At 43.7% G+C, this 23,894-nt stretch overlaps 1 protein-coding gene across 3 annotated transcripts in view; it reads left to right on the plus strand.

Moving 5' to 3' along the window:
• Positions 1-4,403: 4,403 nt before the first annotated feature.
• The window catches only part of LOC310689997 (uncharacterized protein), a 137,218-nt gene continuing 117,727 nt past the window's right edge, over positions 4,404-23,894 (plus strand). For 2 of the 3 annotated variants that reach the window (XM_083468659.1, XM_083468657.1), the window contains exons 1-2: positions 4,673-5,387; positions 8,591-8,654. In XM_083468659.1, the coding sequence (XP_083324785.1) occupies positions 5,371-5,387; positions 8,591-8,654 (81 nt within the window). In that variant the 5' untranslated portion in view covers positions 4,673-5,370. Of the gene's footprint in view, positions 4,583-4,672; positions 5,388-8,590; positions 8,655-23,894 lie in introns of those variants that run through there. The other variant, XM_083468658.1, reaches the window with a different exon arrangement.

Genomic DNA, 23,894 nt, shown 5'->3' on the forward strand with positions numbered 1-23,894 from the left:
TACAAATGCCTGCTGGAAATGTAAAGAAAAAGAAGGTTCCTTTTACCATATGTGGTGGACCTGCAAGGTGGTAAAAGCTTTCTGGGAGATGATATATAATGAAATGAAAAAAATGTTTAAAATAACTTTTGTTAAAAAAAACCCAGAAGCTTTTTTATTAGGAATTACAGGTACTGACATCCCAACGGACCAGAAAAGACTTTTTATGTATGGAACAACAGCCGCTCGGATGCTATTAGCCCAGAGATGGAAAGAAGACAAAGTCCCTATCAGAGAAGAATGGCACACCAAGCTGAAGGACTATGCCAAAATGGCAAAGCTGAGTGGAAAACTCAGGAACCAAGAGGATAAAAACTTTACAAAAGAATGGGAAAAATTTGTGTGTTATCTAAGAGACCACTGTAAGCAGATGGAAACACTGGCAGGATTTTGATTTCACTTGTAGTGTAACAATTACCATGGACAATATGGATTAATATAAAAGTTAATATTTTGGAAAAAGATGCAGTTTTAAATGTTTAAAACGGGATGGGGAGTGGAGTCCTGAGATTCAGAGAAATCTCTGTATATGGTTATAAATTTGGATTTTTATAACTTTGTACAGTAGTACCTCAGTTTATGAGCTTAATCCGTTCCGGAAGTCTGTTCTTAAACTGAAACCATTCTTAAACTGAGGCGTGCTTCCCCTAATGAGGCCTTCCACCACCGGTGCCCTTCCACTGTTCGGCTTCCGTTCATAGACCGAGGTAAAGTTTGAAAACAAGGACACAAGGCTCTTCCACCATCTGAGACTCTGCAGAGCCACTGTTAGTAGCTGACTTTTACTTGACTCAGTGAAAGGCAGCGTCCTATGTTCCTCTGAGCCCAGCTTCAGCTGGGGAGGGCGGGAAATAAATAAATAAATAAATAAATAAATAAATAAATAATATTTCTACCCACCCCCAAATCCAAAGAATCCAACAGCACCTAAATATAATTTGGGTTCCCTTCCCCTTCTACGATTTCGATTATTGGATTTGGGAGGCGAGTACAAAGACAGGAAGAAGAAAAAAAAATGTGTTAGTAGGATTTCCCCTTTTGGGGAGAATAATACGCCAGAATAATATAAGTGAACATCAACTGCAATCGAGAAAGTGACTCAGGGTGGGGTGTGTGTGTTAACTATTCTTTTGATCTTCAACTTGCAATTGTTGGCTTAAAGCGATGGGAAGTATTTGCCGCTGGTCCTTTGTTGTGCTGTTAGTGAGTAATACTGAATTAAGGGAAGATAAATGGCTAGACCCCTTTTCTAAATTTCAGAAACAATTTTTTTGTGCAAAGTGTTCAATATTCAGAAGCATTTTCTGGGAGATCAGCATTGAGTAGATCTCTCTGGCAGCTGTTAGCCCTACATGGATGGAGTGCCAGATGAAAAAATGCAGCACTGCAGACTGGATATCAATACTGTACCAGAATTCAGTATCAGGAGTGAAGAAAAAGTACACTGGAAGTAAAAGTACAGGGTGTTGACCTGGAAAACACACAGATCTGTAAAGAATCCAAAGTATTTCTAAGTATTGTATTACTTCCATACACACATAGCGTTGGATCCAGACTTAACTTATCCTTTCGAGCAGGCCTACTGAAATCAGTAAGATTTAAGTTAAATACGACGATCACTTGGTCAGCTTTTTATCACTGCATCTGGAATAAGGAGGTGCAAACAGCAACTTTCATCACTTTATTTTCAAACTATAGATGTATTTCACATTATTAGATCACAACTAACTAATCGCCATGATTTCAGTCCGTCTTCTGTAAGACTGGACCCAACCCATCAGCAGAACTGATGGATTGCTTAACCATGTCCACTCAAGAAGTCCTTCTTATTTAATTCAGTGGGGCTTACACCCAGGTGAGGGGGTTGAGAATGGAGGCTATGAATGAATAAAGGGCAACAAAATTATCTAGGTATATATATAACCATGTGATAAACTATCAATCTATCGCCAGCAGGACAATGAAGGAGAACCTTGCCCCCTTTCTGCGCTGGATCTGAAATCCAGGGAAGCCGTGATCCATATTCACCCTGTGATTTACAAAATTAAAACTATAACAAACACTTTTTTTAAAGCCACAGCTTTATGCAAGCCCCGTATATGCACAAGCAGAAAACTTGTACTTCAAATATTTAAGTACAAGGTAACAAGTACTTGCATGCATGCTTAAGTTTCTGAAACTCAGGAAGGGTGGGGAAAGTACTATTCACCCAGTGCTTTTCCAGCTGCATTGGCTCCCGGTGGGGTACAGGGTCAGATTTAAGGTGCTGGTTTTGAACTTTAAAGCCCTTCACGGCCTAGGACCCTCATACCTATGGGTATGCCCCACAGAGGACCTTAAGGTCCATATATAGCAACACCCTAGTGGTCCCGGGCCCTAAGGAAGTTAGATTAGCCTCAACCAGAGCCAGGGCCTTCTCAACACTGGCTCCGGCCTGGTGGAATGCTCTGTCTCTTGAGACCAGGGCCCTGCGGAATCTGATCTCTTTCCGCAGGGCCTGTAAGACAGAGTTGTTCCACCTGGCCTTTGGCTTAGAACCAGTTTGATTCCTCCTCTTTCTTTTTCCTTTCTTTTTCCTTTTTCCTCCTCCTCTTTCTTTTTCCTTTCTCCTCCTATGAAGAGATTGCACCCTAATGTTTTAATGTTGTATCTTAATCTTTTAAATTGTATTTTAATCATCTTGTTTTTATTATTGGTTGTTAGCCGCCCTGAGCCCGGTCTTGGCTGGGGAGGGCGGGGTATAAATGAAAATTTATTATTATTATTATTATTACTACTAACTGAGGGGACAGGACAACAACACACATTCATATACATCCCCCACTGAGTGCCATCCACTAGTGTGGACATTGAGAGACTTCAGTTGAAGCGGCTCTTGTGTGGAAAAATGTTCACAAAAGCACAATAGAATACTCTGACATACACACAGTCTCAGAGAAGATGCAATATGATGTCACAGCCAGGTTGGCCCTTTCACATTTGAACATCATTACAGTGGTGCCTCGCAAGACGAAATTAATCCGTTCTGCGAGTCTCTTCGTCTTGCGGTTTTTTCGTCTTGCGAAGCACGGCTATTAGCGGCTATTAACGGCTTAGCGGCTATTAACGGCTTAGGGACTTTAAGAAAAAGGAAACAAACTCGCAAGACGTTTCGTCTTGCGAAGCAAGCCCATAGGGAAATTCGTCTTGCGGAACGACTCAAAAAACAGAAAACTCTTTCGTCTTGCGTGTTTTTCGTCTTGCGAGGCATTCGTCTTGTGAGGTACCACTGTATGGTTAAATGGTGACAATGCATGTGCGATCCAGACCAGAAATAATCAGGGATCAGCTCTGGAAAGTGTGAATTATAACAGAATTATGCCTCAGTGCCTGTACACTTTTGACTCATACTATCCATACCTTTTCTACTGAGTAGACAGATATTGAGAATTACGGATTGTAGGTAAAGGACCCCTGGACGGTTAAGTCCAGTCAAAGGCGACTATGGGGTTGCAGCGCTCATCTCGCTTTCAGGCCAAGGGAGCCGGCGTTTGTCCAGAGATGGCTTTCCGGGTCATGTGGCCAGCATGACTAAACGTTTCTGGCGCAACGGGACACCGTGACGGAAGCCAGAGCACACGGAAATGCAGTTTACCAATTACAGATTGTACCCTAAATATTACCAAGAGACGGTCAGTCTGTAGCTGCTGGAGGAAGTAGGCCAGGCAATTACAAACGAATCCTATTTTCAAGTTTCAGACAGGTGAACCGTGAAATGCTCCAAAGACCTGCATGGGCACCTGTGCTTTTTTAATGTATCCAGTAGTTACTAGAAATCCACCTCATTTCAAGTTAAATCTGGCACCGTGCCAGTCTTTGGGCCCTATTCTTCCATACCTGCAGTGCATGACTCTTCCTGTCCTTAGGCGAAATTCCCCCTGGTTTCTTGCCACCTCTTTCTCCACAGAGATGGGTCTCTTCCCTCTGTTCCTCAGGCTCCTCTCCTTTTCGCTCACTGCCTATATTTCCTGTAACCACCCTGCCTCCTGGGCTCTCTTCCCAGTCAGCTTTCTATCTGGCTTTTAGAAGACATCTGAAGGCAGCCCTGTTTAGGGAAGTTTTTAATGTCTGATGTTTTATCGTGTTTTTAATATTCTGTTGGGAGCCACGCAGACTGGCTGGGGAAACCCAGCGAGAAAGGTGGGGTAGAAATAATAAATAATTATAAATTATTATTATTATTATTATTATTATTATTATTATTATTATTAGTCTCTGGCTGCCTGGCGAAGTGTCCTTCATGGGCTCCCTCAGACGTCACTGGGTTGCCACGGCGATAGGCAGCAGGGGTGCTGCTACCTGCAGCAAGTGGCTGCAAGCCACTCAGAATGGTAATTACCCACAATGCCCTGCGAGAGCATTGCTCTAGAACATTCTAGGGGGCAAATGAATAATGGGGTGCTTCCTGACTGTCCCCTACAGCTGCTCCACAGGTCTGGATCCTAGAGACACGAAGGGCCCAGAACAGGCGTCAATACCTGTAACTCCTGCTAGGGACCTGGCTGTAAATAAATAATAACAATATTTTTACCCCGCCCAGCCACTCAGGCCTGCCTCAGAGCCCCCTCCCCCAATACTTCCAGGGTATCTTCTTTTCCGTCACTAGGCCTGACGCCAAGTTCTTTCCAGTCAAAAGGGCTTTGAATTCCCTCACCAACAAAAGAGAGGAAGTCAAATTTGTCTGCTATAAGGAGCTGATGGGGGAAAAGGTAAAGGACCCCTGGACTGTTAAGTCCGGTCGAAGGCGACTATGGAGTTGCGGCGCTCATCTCGCTTTCAGGCTGAGGGAACCAGCGTTTGCCCTCAGACAGTTTTTCCGGGTTATGTGGCCAGCAGGACTAAACTACTTCTGGCACAACAGAACACTGTGATGGAAAGCAGAGCGCACGGAAACGCCATTTACCTTCCCGCCACAGCAGTACCTATGTATCTACCAGTGCTGGTATGCTTTCGAACTGCTAGGTTGACAGGAGGGAGCCGACGCACTGCAGTGGAGCAATGACGTTTTGCACACCGATGGCGCCGCTATTTTCACGAAGCGGCTCAATGGGTTATGCAGATACGGCAAGCCCTAAGTAAGTTTGAGGACTGAAGGCTAATTTCAGAGAGACATGAAGCTTAAGTGAATTCACTCAAAAAAATTGTTTTAAAAAATTGGAGTGGACAAGATTATATGCATCATGCAGCAAGCTCTGGAGCTGACCAGGCTGCAACTATTGGTGACCGCTCTGCTTCCAGTTTCAATTGTAAAGTTCAAAGGGATGGGATCTTCGGTCAGGACGATGGGGAAGTATGGAGTCTCCAAAACAGTGAGTGGCTACCTTAAAAAGGTGGGGGGACGGCAGACTAAGATAACAGCAATAATCAACATATGTGTATATTATTATATATATGGGTGTACTTTGAAGAAGACTAGGAAGAGGCCACATAGTTAAAGAGCAGCATCAAATATATTTTACCCTGCAGTGAAGAAGGACTAGTGGCAGCACATAACATGGCAGCAGTAATAGATCCATATATTTACTACTTTAAAGAAAGAAAAAATAAATATTGCTTCCCATATCACTCATTACTGGAACAAGAGGCCCTCAGGGTTGATAGACTTAAGTTACAGCATCCCACATTATTAACTGTCTCTAGCCCTATGATTGGCAGGAGAGGCTGCTGCCCAGTTGGCGTTGATCTGTGACAGGGCCTTCTTGGTGACAGTTTCCTGTTTGCACTGTTGACTTTCAGGAGGAATTTTAAAACATCCCTGTTCACTCAGACGGTTAATGGCTGAAAGACAGTGCCCATGGCAACCTTGAAATTAGCTTCTGTGAGGGTACATAATTGCTTTTAAAAGCTTTCGTAGTTAGTTTTTATTTGTTTTAAATATATATTTTTTAATTGCAAATCGCATTGTTTTAATATTATTTATGTTTGCTGTGTCCTGACCTCCTTTGGGAAGGAAGGGCGGGACAGAAATTTATGAATTCTAAAATTTGTGTATTACTTGAATTCTCATGCCTACTACCTGGTTACTACAACGGCATGCATTTAAAACAGGCTTGTCCAAAGTCCGTTTCGGGGGCCTAATCCAGCCCGCTGGTTGATTTAATCCAGTATATGTCCTGGGGTAAAATCCTAAAAAAAGCTCAACAACTTTGGTCGGCCCTCACACATCTTCACCCCTGATCAAAATGAAGCTTTTTATTCTACCTAGGTACATCAATGCAAAACACCTAGACACGCAGTCCACATGCCTTCTGCACTACGATACTGCCACTATGCAGGCATTATCCTACAGGACCGCAACTAGACAAAATGTGAAGTGCTTTGAACACTTGAACGTGCTATACAAAAGTGATCAATGATGCTGTACAGTGGCCATTTGGCTCTGCCTGTACAAGTAACATCAACAGTGGTAGTACTAATAATTTATTGACGTGTGTAGTGCTTTCAAGTGTTCAAAGCAGGTCACGTCCAATACGTAGCTGCAATCTTTACTGCAGCCATGTAAGGCAAATCAGTATTACTATCCACATGTCGCAGGTGGGGGGACCAAGACTGACAAGTGTGTGGCGTGCTTAAGCCCACCAAATGAGTTCACAGGCAAGGAGATGTTCAGAGCAAGGACTTCCCAATTCATTGCTCAGCCTCTTAGCTGTATTGCTATAGCAGCTCAAATGCAAGAACACTAAGCAAGATCACTTGCTGACATCATAAATAAATAAATAAATAAATAAATAAATAAATAAATAAATAATTTTATTATTTGTACCCCGCCCATCTGGCTGGGTTTCCCCAGCCACTCTGGGTGGCTTCCAACAAAGATTAAAAATACATTAAAATGTCACACATTAAAAACTTCCCTGAACAGGGCTGCCTTCGGAGGTCTTCTAAATGTCAGGTAGTTGTTTATCTCTTTGACATCTGATGGGAGGGCATTCCACAGGGTAGGTGCCACTACCGAGAAAGCCCTCTGCCTGGTTCCCTGTAGCTTTGCTTCTCGCAATGAGGGAACCGCCAGAAGGCCCTCGGTGCTGGACCTCAGCGTCCGGGCAGAACGATGGGGCTGGAGACGCTCCTTCTATACACGCTTATTGGGCAGTAAGTTTCATTAAACAAAGCGAGGCTTCCTTCCAAGTAAACATAGGAGAAGGGTATAAATATTCAGAACTTTCCAGATGCAAAGGCAGGTAGTTAACAAGGCAAAAGAGTTTCTCTCAGTGAGTAGAGAGAAAAGGTCCATGTTGAGAAGACGTCTGGAGAATGTAAGATGGGATAAGTGTCTATTTCTTCTACAAATCATGAAACAATGGCTTTGAACATATGAAACAGACCAATAAGCCATCTGTTCTGGTGTGCAGCAGTTCAGCAAGATCCTCTAGCTGGAGAGTGAACCCAGGACCTCATGCAACAGGCAGATGTCCTATATTTATTACTCAATAATATGTTTACCTTTGCCCAAAGCGCTCCAAGTGGCATACAGGGTTCTCTCCCCTATTTTATCCTCACAACAACCCTGTGATGCAGAGAAGGTTGAAAGAGAATGACTGGCCCCAGGTCACCAAGCGACCTACATGGCTAAGTGGAAATCTGTACCTGGCACATTCTCCACAGTCCTAGTCTCTAACCACTATGCCATGCTGCATCTACCACTGAAATAGCCTCCCCCCCCCCATTTTATGGAGAAGGTAGCTTCAGCTATTAGGAGTAGTTCTAAGCTACAGACATTCATAAAGCTAAGACTATCCCTGTTAGCTTAAGGAGTATGTAATATAAACTGCTAAATGGGACAACTGTATTTTTTTTTTGCTTGAGTATTTTGCTAGCCTCCTTGCATCTGGCTCTAACCCCAATACAATATGATAATCTTTATTGTCATTGTCCCACACAGAACAATGAAACTGAAAATCTACACCAGACATTCAGAAACCAATCAGCACTAATGTTTTTTGTCTAAATCAACATTGCTAGAGATCTTATTTTTCATGTAGCTGATTCCAGTACAGTGGTACCTCGGGTTAAGTACTTAATTCGTTCCAGAGGTCTGTTCTTAAACTGAAACTGTTCTTAACCTGAAGCACCACTTTAGCTAATGGGGCCTCCTGCTGCCGCCGCACCGCCGGAGCATGATTTCTGTTCTTATCCTGAAGCAAAGTTCTTAACCTGAAGCACTATTTCTGGGTTAGCTGAGTGTGTAACCTGAAGCGTATGTAACCTGAAGCGTATGTAACCCAAGGTACCACTGTACTACTTAATGGATAGCTATATTAGTGTTTTTAGCTGTATCTTAATTTGAAGTTGGCAGGGGGTGAGAATTTTGCTCAACGTTTCTAGAATATTTAGATATTTCCTTTATTTAAAAAATGGAAATGCTCTGATAACAAAAGCCTCAAGTTTCCTGACCCTGTCTGATGTACCAGACAGGAGCACATTTCTCAGAACAAATCTGGCATGCACATGCAGAAGATGTCCGAGGGGACCCTAATGCCTTCTCTAATTGATTGCCCTTTCATTTTTGCAGAACATTCGAAGAACAAATGAGTTCCTCTGCAGCACCAATCAACTCCAAGGAGGCGGAAGTCACAGTGAGTGTACATTGGTTATATGCACTGATGCTCCCATCAGGGTGGTCTTAAAACTGAAACTGCTTGAAGCAGACGATGAGCAAGGAAAGGAATATAGTCTAGGTACTGAGAGCTCCAATACCCTTAATGCTTCCAGGTCTAAATCAGTGGGTGATTCCATTGGGGATTCAATGCTACTCGCGCATGCAGTTTTTGTGCAGCATCCCTAGGTCATTGTCCTCATGGGGGGCGGGGAAGCTGCCCCATATTATTTTGCTGTTTTAGCTAGATTCACTGTTCCCGTGGAAAATCCGGCAAAGGAAAAAAACCCCCATAGAAATGGTAAAACCAAATTTTAAATGGAGGAGGGAAATGAGGCAGTATTTTGATGATGATGCTGTGTAGACACTGTGAACATACAAAGCAGCACCAAGCCCACAAGAAACCACTTTATGGAAGCACCCAGTGTTACAGATCAGCCGCTGCAATGGGCAGACTACTGAATGGACCCACTAGGGCAATTCTTGACAAGAAAGGCACCAGTAAGAATACACACACACACACACACTTGCACAAATCTTGATCCTTTTTTCCAATGGACAGTATTTTCATAAGAGGAACTGTTGGAAAGGTGTTTTATTCTAAATAATAATAATAATAATAATAATAATAATAATAATAATAATAATATCTTTATTGTCATTGCCCCCTCTCGGGGACAACGAAAATAAATATTAAGAATAAAATAAAACCCATTTTAAACAAACACACATACAGCTTTTTTAAAAATAAAAAGTTTTGTGAGACAAACACAAATGCAATTTGTATTGAAAAGAAGTTCAAGCAACTAAATGAGCAGAGTTTCATTAATACATTATCTGTTCTTATTTTATCTGTGTGCCGCCTTGAGTCCATGTTAGGGGGAAATACTATCTCTATCTATCTATCTATCTATCTATCTATCTATCATAGTTATAGATTCTGAAACATATTCTGGACGTTTTAAGAACTGTGTAAAGAACACAATGGACTCTTATTTAGAGCTCAGCACATTCTGCAATTTCACTGTAAAAGCACCATGCTACGTATGTGCTGGGCACATACCTAGGCATCATGAAAAGCTCAGCATATGCATATTTGTAAGATGCAAGCTTCTAACCCTTGACTAGAGGGTGGCAGGTGAATTAGGGAGCTAGGCCACATTGCTCCAAACAATGGAGCATGCTTCTGTAGTTATCTTACGGCTAATAGAGGCTTAAAAGCATGTGTAAATGCCTGGTGAGGTCTCTGGTGGTGTGGTTAAGCAGATGTTCCAATGCTCAGGAGACAGAGTAGCAAAATTTTGCATTGGCGGGCAATTTTAAATGGTTTATAATGTCTGGAGCAGGAATGGGAAGTCTGTGGCGCTTTAGGTGTCGCTGGACTACAAATTCCATCATTCCTAATATTTGCTGGCTGGCACTGATAGGACTCAGAGTCCAACAACATTGTGAGGACCCTGACAAAGCAACTGTGCCATTTCTACATTTCTTCTGGGCATCTATTTTAGGGGATTTTAAATTGCGCCATCAGCAAGCCAGACTCTTGCTTTTCTCTGTTCTCAGGCATGTACATCAAATTATGTTGCACAATGTACGCTGATGAGTTTTGTGAAGCATGGCGATTCCATAATCCTGACAATAATGTTCTGCTAGTTCAACATTCTGAATTCCATTTGGGGTGGGCCAGCGAGGAGCACATTATACCAGTGTCTTGGCTTCTGCAGTGAGTTCCCACGGCAATCTAATGCACAATCCAAAATGCTTAATAGCCTGAATCCTACATTTGATGGATGGATGGATGGATGGATGGATGGATTGATTGATTGATTGATTGATTGATTGTCTCTCAATTCACTCTTCCACTGCATAGCAATGCCCAAAGCAGCTTACAACCTGCAAGATAATGCAATAAAATAAAACCAGCAGAAGAAAAACCCTCACAAAATCTGGTTGACTGTATCTAAAACATATCCTAACTAAGCCCAAAGGCTTGCTTTAAGTAGTTTTTGAATGGCAGTCTGAAATGCCATTAGAGAGAGAGCAAGGAAGATCCCTTCTGGCGTAGGTATATGTAGATGGGCGGGGTATAAATAATAAACTGAGAAAATTGAGAGGATAGAGTCTGGGCACCCTATGGTGTATACCCAAAACTGAATTTGTAAGAAAACTCCAAGCATACTCTTGTGGCCAGAGCTGACGAGGTGCATGTGTATAATTTAGTAAGTGTTCCAAGAGCTACATTTGCATTCATATATTAGGACCATGTTTATTATTGTGTTGTTGCTGTTCAATAAAAGCCACCTTGGGACAGGCTAATCTGAAGGGGAGAAGTGGGGTGCTTGCACACATGAATATGCATAAGCACACCTAACCGTTTCCCAGTCACATCTCTACCAGAATCAGCCCTTCCCAAAGCGCCTCTTGTCTTTGTATTGTTGTTTTCTTAAAAAAACATTTTTGGGCACTGTTCACTGAGTACTCATCCTGATTTATTTGTAGGGAGGTTAGATTACACTGATTATTTAATGAGCATTCATCCTAATTCGTCAGTGGGGAGGTTTGATGGTGTTGGCCAAGCAAATGTTATCTCACACTTTCCCATTGCTGGTTTGATGTTTAGGGAAAGTGGCTTTTTGTTGCAGAAGACCTCCAAATTGACTTTAATTGTGCAACCTGAATTTGCTGGAATGGGACTGAATCCCACTCAAAAATAGCAGGAGAGTGGAAGCACTCCTGGGCTTTTTTTGTTACCTGCTGTTAAGCGCAATGTGTTTAACCCCAGTTAAGCTGTTTTAGATTCTCTCAACAAATCCTGGGCATGGTAGTTTGGCAAGGGTGTCAAGAACACTAAAGATATTTCTGGCTTCCACACAGAACTACAGTTTGCAGGAATCCCTAGCAAGCGATATGACTGGCTGGACCATTTAAAATCTGTCATCAGTGGTGGATTTGGGGCTCTCAAATTTCAGTGGTGCCCTGCACAGCGCTAAAATTTGCCACCCATGTTTCTCGCGCTCCCTTCCACAGCACTGTTGTGGCGCCCCCTATAGCATGGTGCCCAGTGTGGCTGAACCAGTTGCGCTACTCTAAAACCACCTCTGCTGTTATGTGGAAAAAGCCTTCTTTGTTCCTTTCGCCTTTTACCTGTTATCTGCTCACATTAGTAGTTTGGTGGTGTGACTTGACTTTTGAGATTACAAAATCAGAACATTAGAAAAAAGAGGGTCTTACTCCTTTAGAGCTCTAAGTAGATAGTGGTACTGTTCTAAAATGAAGAACTTTCACTATGTTCTACAAAGCTGTTAAGCTTCAGTATTAAAGGGGAAATGGCAATCCACAAAGTATTTGAGGAATTGCAGTTTTCCCCCTAGTTAATTTAACTTCTGTTACACTGGTAGAACCAATCAAGATCTTTAAACAAAAACTGATTTTTTTAGAGGAATATCTCAAATATAAAGTCTGTGAAAATGTATGCCTTTTCTGTCCCACAAGATATCACAGAAGACTGTTACAAATACATATTGCAATAGACAATATCTAATTCTGAAGACATTCGCACATTAAACTTAAATACATCTCCACCTTTTAAAATGGACAGCTCATGTTTTCTGCAACTTTCTGGTAAGGTTGTGTCACAGCCAGATCTCCTAGTGCCAATACAGTGGTACCTTGGGTTAAGTACTTAATTCGTTCTGGAGGTCCGCTCTTAACCTGAAACTGTTCTTAACCTGAAGCACCACTTTAGCTAATGGGACCTCCCGCTGCTGCCGCAGCACTATTTCTGTTCTCATCCTGAAGCAAAGTTCTTAACCCAAGGTAGTATTTCTGGGTTAGCGGAGTCTGTAACCTCAAGTGTATGTAACCTGAAGCGTATGTAACCCGAGGTACCACTGTATTAATATGCCATTCCCCATTTCCATTTGAAAACACCAGTTAGCTATGCGCTTCATTCATTTTCAGCATATGAAAAATAAAATCTCTGCAAACAAAACCATTAACAAATGAAATTCCTCAAAACTCCGAAGTTGGAAGTAACAGGATTAACAGGCATTGAATCAGAGTTTCAATTTTTTGCTTTGACAAGTCATGCTGAAGAGGGGAACTCAAGCAGCAAAATCCAAGGCAGTACATTGATATCTTAGCACAGTGTGCGGCAACAAAGAGATACATTAAATTTCTTCCCCTGCCTTTTAAAGGTCATGCAAAAATAATGGTTTGTAGACAAGAACTTCCATCTCAGCCATTTTACCAGACAAAAGGCAGAGAGCTGAATACTGCATTGGGCCCCACCCAGCTCTGCCTATAACCGTTTTCTATTTTGTAACATTAATGCATTACAGCTTCTCAACTGACACTTCATTTGTGCGCAGCTTTTTAGCATATCTACACACACACCCCACTTGTAACGCAATCGTGCACACCAATAAAAAGCATCAAAATTGCAAAGAGAGGGCATTGCTTCTCATTTTTCAACATGCAAGGTAAAAAAAAAAAGTCACTATAAATTTATCTTAAACAGTCTTGTGGCGCAATCCTGTGCACATCGACTCAGAAGTAATTAAGTCCAAATGCCTGTAGCAATCCTACACAATGGTACCGGGGTAAGTGCCATCAAACTTAATAGGGCTTGTTTCCGAGCAGAAACCTAGGTTCTGTGGAAGTCACCATTAGAAAATACTAAGCTAGCTATCGTCTAAACAGTTTTCAAGCAGTTTTTAAAAAGGCCTTAAGTAAATTAAAAATAACACAGCAGTTACATTGTGAAGGTTTTTTTGCTGTTCTCCCACAGTACATCAGGTGCATTAATTTATTTCAGCATGAGTACGCATTTATAACAATCGGAAGGAAGCAAGATGTGTCTGCTATCAATCCTATTACACCGCTTAATATAATAAGTCATATAACACAGACCATTGTTGGCAATGAAAAGGACAGATATGTTGACACTGATTATTTCCTTTCCTAACTCTATACATGAAGAAACGCAACCATGTATGTTCCAATTTAAAAATACAAGGCATGCGCAGAAAGGGGAGGGGGAAACAAGTACTCGGCGCAAACACATCGGCCTTATCATTGCTATTTAATCAGGTGACATCCTCACAGGAAAAAAATGTCTTAAGAATTTTGGAGTTGTTTTTATTGGAGGTAATTAAAATAAGATCCATTGATCTTTGCCTCCTGCAAACTGAAAAAACCGCTAACAGCAGCAGATAATGGGTGTGAAAACCTAAATAAGTTTAAATTAAATGTAACACATGCACTTAAGACGATTTCCCAAACACAATAAAATTCTCCTGGGTTGTTTTCCCCCCCAGCTATAGATCCAGGTCTGACATTCCAATAATTGCTTAGTTTTGGGAAAGTGAAGCACTGCGTACACATTTATGCACTACTTGTGATTAACCGCTAGAATAAGAGTTCCACCATAACAGTGTTACACTCCTGTAAAAAAAAAGCATGTGATTTACAAAAACTGCATACCACTTAATAAAAAAGCCTCTGTACGTGGTTTCCATTTTTAAATAAAACACCTCAATAATTTCCCCTAAAAACTAGATAAAAACCAAGACAAAGCAGAGCAAAACTACATATCACAAATGAAACAGATCAATGTTAGAAAACCAAAAGAACAACAACAACCTAGAGGCCGATCATGCAGTTGAAGGACTTGGGTCATAATGTAATTTGAACAGACACAACTCACATATGGCTCTCTCTGTTTAAAACTGTGATGGGAAAGAGCAGCTCAAATATCCCTGGTAATGGTAGTTTTATGAAAGGCACCATTACAGTATAAAATTGTCCGCAGCTCACCAGGATACGATCTTCAAACTTCTTCAGAGAAAGTCATGGCAGTTTAACTTGCATAAAGCCAGAATGAAGTTGCAGTGTAGATGCGGCCATCCATTCTCGCTGCAATCCTAATCCCACACTAACCTATGACTTTAGCAAAACTGATCATATATATATCCTGTACATGGATTCATGACAGGTGCTGGAGTGCTCATTTGGATTGCAGACACAACTCCATATGCTCACCTCAGATAACCTGCAGGCACATTTGGAATTTGGAGAAAGTGCCGGGGTAACAACCCTCCAAGCTGACCCTCCTTCCCCCAGACAAGCAGAGTGATTTTTTCCATGGGGTCTGGGTAAAAGCGAAATGCAGTAGAACTGAACTGGGTCCTGTTAAATGAGCATGGCTTCTGGAAAACTGCCATCAAAGTAAACCTTGTGTTGGTGTTGTACGGGCTGCACAAAAGAAAAACTACAGATCTAGCACTTGCCAGCACCATCCCTCAGTCTCTAAAGATCACAGATTACCCTTGCCAGGTCCATAAAGGAAGTGAGGAGAGGCTGGCATCCAAACATAAATGAATGGGGGAAGGGGGGCATTCTCAGCCTTCTAAGAAACATCACTTGTAATCTTGCATAAACAGGTATTAGTGAGCACACCTGTGCCTGCAGGTGCCATGTTGGCAACCCTCACTGTAACACAGTGCAGCAGATTTTCATATTTTTCATTCAGACACCCCCCCTGCCAGGGGTGCCAACTTGAATAAAATATTGGGGAGGGGGCATGCTCAGCCCCACCCCACATAATCGATCACATGGCATGGCACATGCACACCATTTGAATGGCAATGCACATTAATTTGGGGGTGGCCCCCCTCAAATATTTTATGGGGGTGGCTGAAGGGCCCTCGGACCCTAGGAGTTGGCTGCTATGCCCCCCACCATGAGATATGCCTGGCTGGGATCCAAAAGGACAATACAACTAGCTGTGAGCACCCAAGGAGCCTATTTCTCAAAAAGCAACACACACACACACACACAAATATTAATGGCACATAGCAACCTGCTTTTAAAAGGAGTTCCTGATATAACATGCAAGCCTTCTGTTAAAAAAATAAATAAAATTAAACCCATAAGTTAAAAGTAGCAATCTGGTTACCAGTCATCATCCATAAAGATTAAAAAGCAAGCTTTTCAAATAAGCCACTGACTAGCCCATGAAAGCAAGCAAGCCACAATAACAAAAAGGACAGCATGCCTGATTGCATATACCTGTTGTGTGAAGAGCAACCCTATGCATTTTGACGTCCATTGAGTTAAATGGAACTTTCTTGGGAGTAACCGTGCATGGAACTGCAGCCCTATTCACACACCAATGCAACATGCAGTATGCGTTCCTCACACCCTACTCTCCAATTTTTACTCATCGGAGGAACCAGGCAAGTGTCTATAGAGCAGGTGTGGGGTAAACCTTGGCCCTCCAGATGTTGCTGAACTACAACTCCCATCAGCCCCAGCAAGCAGAGCTAACAGCCAGAGGCTAAAATGGAAAGAGGCCAACACATGCAACTCTTGCCTTTGCATGGGAGGGCATGTTCAAGCCCCGCAAAAACCAGAGGTTCCTACACTTCCTCAGCCCCCATCTTTCCATCCAGCCAAGCAACAGGCATCGCTGCAGATATAGGGCACATTCCAGCCAAGCAAAAGCACTCAAGGAGGTCATTGGCCCAGGCCAATTCCTGCTTTAAAGGCAGATTTGAACAACTGTTGCCTTTTATTTTCAAAGGAAGAAAGGCCATTGTTTCTTTGACCCAGCATGCCTTGTTGCAACCAGTGGTCTTTTGCGCCAGGCACAATCTACTTTAATTAAGTCTGCAAAAAACGGCTCCTCCATTTTGTCTCAAGGCTGGTAGCTGAATGCAGAGTTGGGCTTCCAACTAGCCCAGCAACATCTCTCTCCCCACCCTGCTCAATCTTATTGCTTAACATCTAAACTGAAGATTCCCAGTGCGCTTAAAAGCTTGGCCACCACCTTGTGATTTTTGGATGGTCCTAATAAAGGCATTATTGTTTTGCTATCCAAATTTGGAACTTGTGTGTTTGCTTCCCCAGTGTTAGAGGGGGAGCTTAAACCCCATCAGCACAGATTATTAACAGTTCTTGTAGGCTTCCGGAAAAGCTAGCAAGATTTCACATCGCTTTGCACGGCTGGTTTCTCTTAACAAATGCCCTCCGCACCAAGCCAAAGCTTAGTTAATATAAAATTATAGGAGACAAGCTCAATTTCTGTACTGCCACAATTCAATTGCACCAAGAACTTCAGTTCTTGGATTTGCTGTGTCAGTTTGAAAAGCTAATTGCTTATTCTGCTTGAATGTCCATTTAGCAATAAGGTGGGTGTTCTGGAATGCTCCAGTCTGAAATCCTATGCACATATTTGCGAGACAACTTGAGGAGCCATTTTGTTCTGGAACATTCTTAGGCAGGTATTACAGGGCAGAAGTTAATCATTTTGACACCAGCGTTCTTAAGGCACTTTTAATGCACATGTTGTCAAGCATCTTGTATCCATCACACTTCTAATTATCCCTCAGGTGGCAGCTGAATTCCCCCCACAACCAAATGTTTTCTCCTCTGTTTTATATCAACGCTTAAAATTGACAGTTTTGGACTCTCCATTCATAGCATATCTTTCAATACCCTTTAATGCACAAACTCTGCAAGGAATTATATCTGAAATTACATTATTAAAGAACACTGTAGTATTGAGAGCCCGTAGAAAATTAAATCCTGACAAACAAAGCTTCTGCTTCTGCTTTTGCCAAGTGAATTCTGAGAACTTCCTGTCCTCCCCAAAGGAACAAAAAAGACAAATGCTGAGAATTCTAGCTAAAGCTAACCATGATTGCAGGCTGTAACTGACTAATACCTGTTTTTTCCACATGGTACCCATTCCTTGCAGTGCACCAGAGTCCGCTATACACCCCACATTCTAAAAAGGGGCTCTAGTGGCAGGGAATAATTATGATTGTACGTAGCCGCTTAGGTTTTTAACTGCCTGATCCTAAACATTTACAAAGCGTTAGACCCACTGTGTTTAGCAAGGCTTGCTCCCAAGCAAGTCCCCAGTTACAAGGCCATAATAAAAGTTCAGTTTTATCATCTCAATGCAGGATTGGAGAGAGACAGAGACAGAGAGAGATCTACTGTGATATTTTATCAGTATCACCCATTGAAATAGACTCTCTCCAAAATTAACTTGATCAAATGGTCCTTACAGGTTCAACCCACACACGTTAGCTTATCTGAATCTCTGTCTCATTCAGTTCTCCATCCATGCCTAGATTTTGAAAATATTACAGGAACGTATAACTGTAGTTCCCACTGCGATCAACAGAATTCTCAGTTTTACTAGCCTCTGAATAATCTCCTTCCTCCGCCCCAAACATTGCACAACACTCAAATAGCTTACCTTAACTCCACTAAGAATTAAGCATAAGCGATTCCTCTTTTAGTAACATATCCTACAAATCAGAACCCAGTTAATGAATGTCTCTTTGCTAGCCAGTGATCATTGCCAAAGTAAGCTCAAGCCTTTTAAGTTTCTTCTGCTCTGTATTTTTTCCTACAATGCCCACCATCATAAATACACATACAAAAATGTCACCATTCAATGGCTTTGGTGTGGTTTTCTACACAGCTGAACAGAATTTAGGGGTCATTCTGCGCCACTCCTTCTCCAAGTTTCCACAGGGTATCCATTTTCATCATTAGTGGCAGGGAGGGGGAGAAGTAACTTGATGAAAGGAAATGTTTTTGCTTAACCAAGGACAAACTTGAGTCTCTGAGAAGGACACATTCACTGGGCGTTACCTTAGCATACTGGTTTGTTCCACAGCTGCCAATTTTGCTGGCAAAAAGTACAGTCTTTGACTATCTCTAGCTTCATTGTGGAACCAGCAATTGTGCAGTCCAGACAGAGCAATCACGATATACATTATTGGCAAAAAGTCTCGCTGACACACCCATTCTTGCACATCCCTGGATTTTCACCCATTCCCCTGGCAGATTTGGCTTTCCAAACATATTAATAACCAAACTGTCAACCCTTAATAAGAGTTTCCTTAGCCAAAAAGTAAGCATTCTGATGTGACCTGGTCTTTTTAAATCTATAACTTTCAGCACAATCCAATACAAATCTACTCAATGTAAATTCCACTGAATTCAATGGGGGCTATTCCCAAATAACAAGACTAGGGCTGTAGCCTCAAGCTAGGAAACAAGCCCCATTGAGCTCAGAGGGATATACTGGATCGCATAGTTAGTACTCCCTGGTGCCTCCTTAGTCATAATTCATCTTAACTGTCTAATTCCACCCGCACCCTGCATTTGAAAGCTCTCCTTTTTCAGTTCCATCTGTATTTCTCATTTTTTTTGACACACACAGTTCTGTAGCATATGAAAAACCCAATTGCCCATATCTGGCCTCATTAAGAGGGGACTATTTCCTCCTTCCATTTCCTAAACACAGAGATCAATATGTTAATAAAAAACCAAATATGATTTTTTTAAAAGGTCAAGTAATCCTAAAATGCATGTGCTACACACCAGGCAGGCAAGGGGGGGGGGGGACACACATATCCATGTACGTAAATGTTTTTGTTTCATGTGGTTAGAGCGCATGAAATATCCCTCTCCATTTTTAAATATGAAGAATATGATCGTGTAACAATAAAGTTCTACAACCAAGCCACTCACATTTGCTTTCCTGTGACATTTAGCAAACAAAGATCTATCTTTTTAAAAACAAAAAAAAATGTTTAAAATACAGTAATAATAATCTAAAGATCTCGTGGCTTGTGTAGGATGCTTTCAGCAGCGCAACATACCATCTTTTATCTTCCCATATATCCTTTGAGCCAAGCACCCCGTTCCCCAAAGCCACGCTCGTTTCAGGAGCCCTGCGCCACCCTCCGCAAAAACCAAGCTCTGAAACCAACGGGAAAGCCTTGCAAGAAATGGGCCAGGGCAGTGCACCCAGCACAGCAGCATCTTCCACCTGCCCGCCGCGGAGAAGGCAACCAGAGGTCTGTCTCCCCTCGCAGCACCAAGAGAAGCTGCCGCTGGACCGACTCACCTGTTCATGAAGGCGGTGGCTGCACAGCTACCGGGACTCCCTCTCTCCGCCGCCGGCGCCCGCAGCTTCTGAGGCTTAGCGGCCACAGATCGCGCAGGGGAGGGGCTGCGGTGTCACATACCAGACACTACCATTCCCTCCTTACTTATGGGGGGGGGAGCGAGGGGCGGCGCGCCTGGCGATCAGGTGACAACAGCACTGCGCCCTACACTGCAGTGCCGGGTGGTTCCCCCGACGTGGGGGGGGGGGCGGGAGGAGGAGGAAAAAGAACACTCAGCTCCGCCGCGTTCGGCATTGGAACTCCCCGGGTTTATTAGCATTCCAGAACGGGGAGGGTGGCGGCGGTGGCAGCAGCTGCACGTGACTGCGCCTCTGCCCGCTTGGCTGCCTCTCCCAGGCGATTTGCGTGGATTCCGGCTCCTTCCATTGATCGGCCGCCTCTCGCCTTTCCCGTATATATATATATCCTTTCGCGCATGGTGGCGGAGGCGGGGTGGGGGGTGGGGAGAGCCCGGGATTCAGATGCCATTGGAAGACGGGTGGCGATCTTTGCTGGCTGCACAGCTCTCCCTCTCTGCGGGCAAACGGCGGCGTCTCCGTCAGGGAGAAAGGCCCAGATTTTCTATATATTATTTTTAAAAAAATAAAAACCGGGTGGGGTGGGAGGACCGCATGACGCGCGCGTGCCGGGGAAGGCTACCCGAGACGCGTGTCGGGTTCCCTCCCCTCCTCCCTTTCCGTTGAACGTCTTGCAAGACGTTGCATACTCTCCCCCACGCCCGTCTACCATGGTTTTGTTTTTAAAAACATCATCGTTAATTTTTATGCGATTTGCCCAAATGGGTGGCCTGGAAAGCTAAACCAGGTAGGCGGGGGGAGGGGGAAGCCGGTTTTGACAGCAGATGCGGGGGTGTTCCTTCCTACTTGAGCCACTTGTCGGCTGCATGGAAGTGGGCGTGGTCCCGATGCTTTAAAAATCAGCTCCCCCCCCCAACATATTTGATATCTTTAAATCGCAGTTCTAATCGGGAGACTGCGAAGTTCGTAATGCACACACTTACTTAGGAGTAAGCCTCGTTGAATTGAACGGGGGCTTGCTTCCGAGTAGGCGCGCGTAGGTCGGGGTTGCATATCTCTACTTGATGGGAGAAATGTGCTTTCAGAGCGCGCTGTGCTGCCCTCCTTGGTCGCAGCGAAGACGAACCAGCGACTGGGAAACATCCATTTCCCAGCATTGCGCATTAGATTGGTTTCGTTGCAGCGGTTGTGCCAGAAGCAGCAGAGCTATCAAACCACTGGCAGTGGCTGGAGTTGAAAATTGCATTTAAAAATCGTTAGTATAATTTGCTCTTATTTCCTGTGCTTGCACAGCAAGAGGTCCTAAGGAGTACAAAAGTGATAATTATTTCTGCAAATCCATATGCTGCCTTCTTTCATCTTTCCAGTATGTCAAACCCCATACACAAGGTTCTGCTGTTCCCTCCCTCACCTTGGAGTACAAAAGGCAAATTCAGAAATGATGGTCAGAAGTCATGTTCACACCATAGGTTCTTTATTGTCCAGGATGTTTTTCTGTCTTGATTTCAATTGAGAGAATGTGACTCTAATAATGCCTCACCCGAAGATAAATAAGCAGGTTTATCATTGCAGTTTGGAAGGCAATAGATTTCCTACACAATTATAAAGAACAATGCAATTCTAGCGGGTGTGGTTAATGGCATCTAGTAGATGGCTGTCATTTTTGAGAACTCTGATCTGTCCACACACCAAGCCCGATCCTTTGTGTATGGGGAAATTAATTTCTTTTCCATTTTAGTATTTTAAATAAGATTTCTCATAAGGAGAGAGTGCTTTTCTGCTAGGAAGGTTGAGCCTTTGGCCTTTAATGTGTGTGGTAATAAAACTCCGAAGGCTTGGTGTACAAGCTGTCAATTGTGAGACCTGGGTGAGGCCAACGGTGGCAACAATCAGCAGTGATGGTAATGCACTCTGCACATACTCATCCACTTTTCATTATTCCATCACATGCTCCAGGGCTGGGCCAGGCCATTGCAAATGGGCTCTGGGGCTTTGACCCGGCTCAGATTGCTCCCTGTGGCAAGCATGATGATGATAACACAATATTCATTCTGATCCCACACAACGTAATGCATAATGTGGATACTGGCAAAGGAAACCAGTATGGCAAAGCTAGGCAGGGTCCGCTATGGGTTTTTTTTTAATTGTTTTAACACCAGGAACTGCACTGTGTTTCAGAACCTTGCCTTCAGGTATTGTGGCCCTATTCACATAACAAAATGTGGGTTCTAGAATGTGGAGAAAGCAGGCTGCCAAATAATGGCTGGATACCATGCACGTTTAACTATGCTCAGGGAGGCTTATCCCAGGAAAGTGTGCATAAGCGCACAGTGCAATCCTCTACCTGCCTAGCCTACGCAGGAGAAAGCCCTGTTGAGTTCCATGGGATTCACTTCCAGCTGTTACTTAGGATTGCAACTTGGAATTGCCATTCTGAAAACGTTGCAGTTGAAATGCCACGTGGTCCCGTCTTATCTACAGCTCGCCGAAGGCCCTGCTAGCAACGACGATGGCGATGCAGCAGCAGCAGACATACAAATCAAATGCAAAGGAGGCGGTGGGCCGAGTCGCTTGGATATTTGGGGTGGCATCTTTTCAGCCGACCCCGAGACAAGCTGGGCCTGCCGGGTGGAGGCCCGGAGGCGCCCATGTGGCGGTGTGCATCGCTGGGGCCTGCGACAAGGCTTCCTTCTGTGGGTGGGTGCGTGGGTGTATGCATGCATGCGTCTGCCAGCGTCGTTTTCAAACTGCCCAGGATGGTCAATCGAGCGAGGAGGAAGTGTGAAACAAATGGCCAAGATCTGTCATTGCTCCGCACGCCCTGCGGCCTTTCCGTTTATTAGATTAACCCTCCCCCCCCCTTCTCCGGCCCGGCGCGCGCGGCCTCCGCTGAGGGGTTGCAGAATGTGTCTCCATCCGGCATATCCTTTGCAAAACCCTTCCGCTGGGTTTGCAGCTGAGCTGCCCCCCCCCCAGCCAACCTGGGGGTAGTGGGGGATGGATAGAGAGAGAGAGACAAGGAAGGCACAGATCGACGGACCTGATAGGAGACTCGTCGCTCTCCCCTCCGGAGCGCGGAAGGCCTAAGTGGGCGCACGCTGGCGCCGCGCGACGAATGCGCACGGTTATAAAGGTCACGTTAAAACAATTGGAGCTGGCGGTGCAAGAAGGGATACGGTGAACGCCTGACTTGGAGCGCGCATGCTGGGGTGCGGGGTGGGGCGGGTGCGCGCTTGACTATTAATCATCCGTAAAGATAATTGCTTTTCCTATCTGAAGAAAATGCAGTCTCTGAGCCCTATATGGCATTAAACCTGCGTTTTCTCTCCCGCACCCCCTCTTTGTCTTCCTCGTGGAAAAGAAATTGGACACTGCAAAAATACGTCTCCTGACGCTGAATTTTAATACTCGGTGTATCAGTCACACGTCCTCTATTTGCGCCAATGTATAAATACCATGACTTGTATATTAATGCTTTTATCAATATATTCTTGTTGTTCGCTTTTAATGGGACCAGCATGTCAATGGCCGGTAAAGCTCTTCTTCAGACCAATTAAAAGCACCCTGGATTGGATGATTATATTAGTACTTGGTGTGGGGCGATCGATATTTAATTGCTTAAGCAAATAACAACAGTCTTTTTTCATGCTAAACATATAGCAGGGGGTGTAATGACTTTTTGCCCCTGCTGCCTAGATATTTATGGGGGACGCATCTCTTTCTGTTTCCGCAAAAAGGAGCCGCCATCGAGCAAAACAAATTGCAAGAAAAGTTTCTGCGCGATCCGGGATGCGCGGCCCATGATCCTCGTGGGACTTTTTTTACTGAGTGGAAAAGGCCAAGCAAGCGAGAACATGAGCTGCACACGTAGGAGGAGAAACCAGCGGGCAGTCCTGAGTCGAGTCTCTTTTAAACCAAGGGGAATTGTGCAAGAGCGCCGCCGTTTATTTCAGTGGGGTGGGGGCTTGCGCAGGAGAACTTCCCGCTGCATTTAGGCGGATGATCTTGTATTTTTGTACGTCCGTCCATCCATGCTCAAAAAAACGAGGAAAGGCATTTGCCATTTTATTGTATAATATAATTATATCTATATCTACCTACCTATCTAAAACAACTACACAGACACACAATGACCGCGGTGGGATCTTGTTTCAAAAAACCACGTTGGTGTTTTCAAGATGCCGTTAGAATATACTGATGGAAAAT

Source organism: Podarcis liolepis (genome assembly GCF_965112155.1).
Source record: "Podarcis liolepis genome assembly, chromosome: 12".
Taxonomy (NCBI): Eukaryota; Metazoa; Chordata; class Lepidosauria; order Squamata; family Lacertidae; genus Podarcis; species Podarcis liolepis.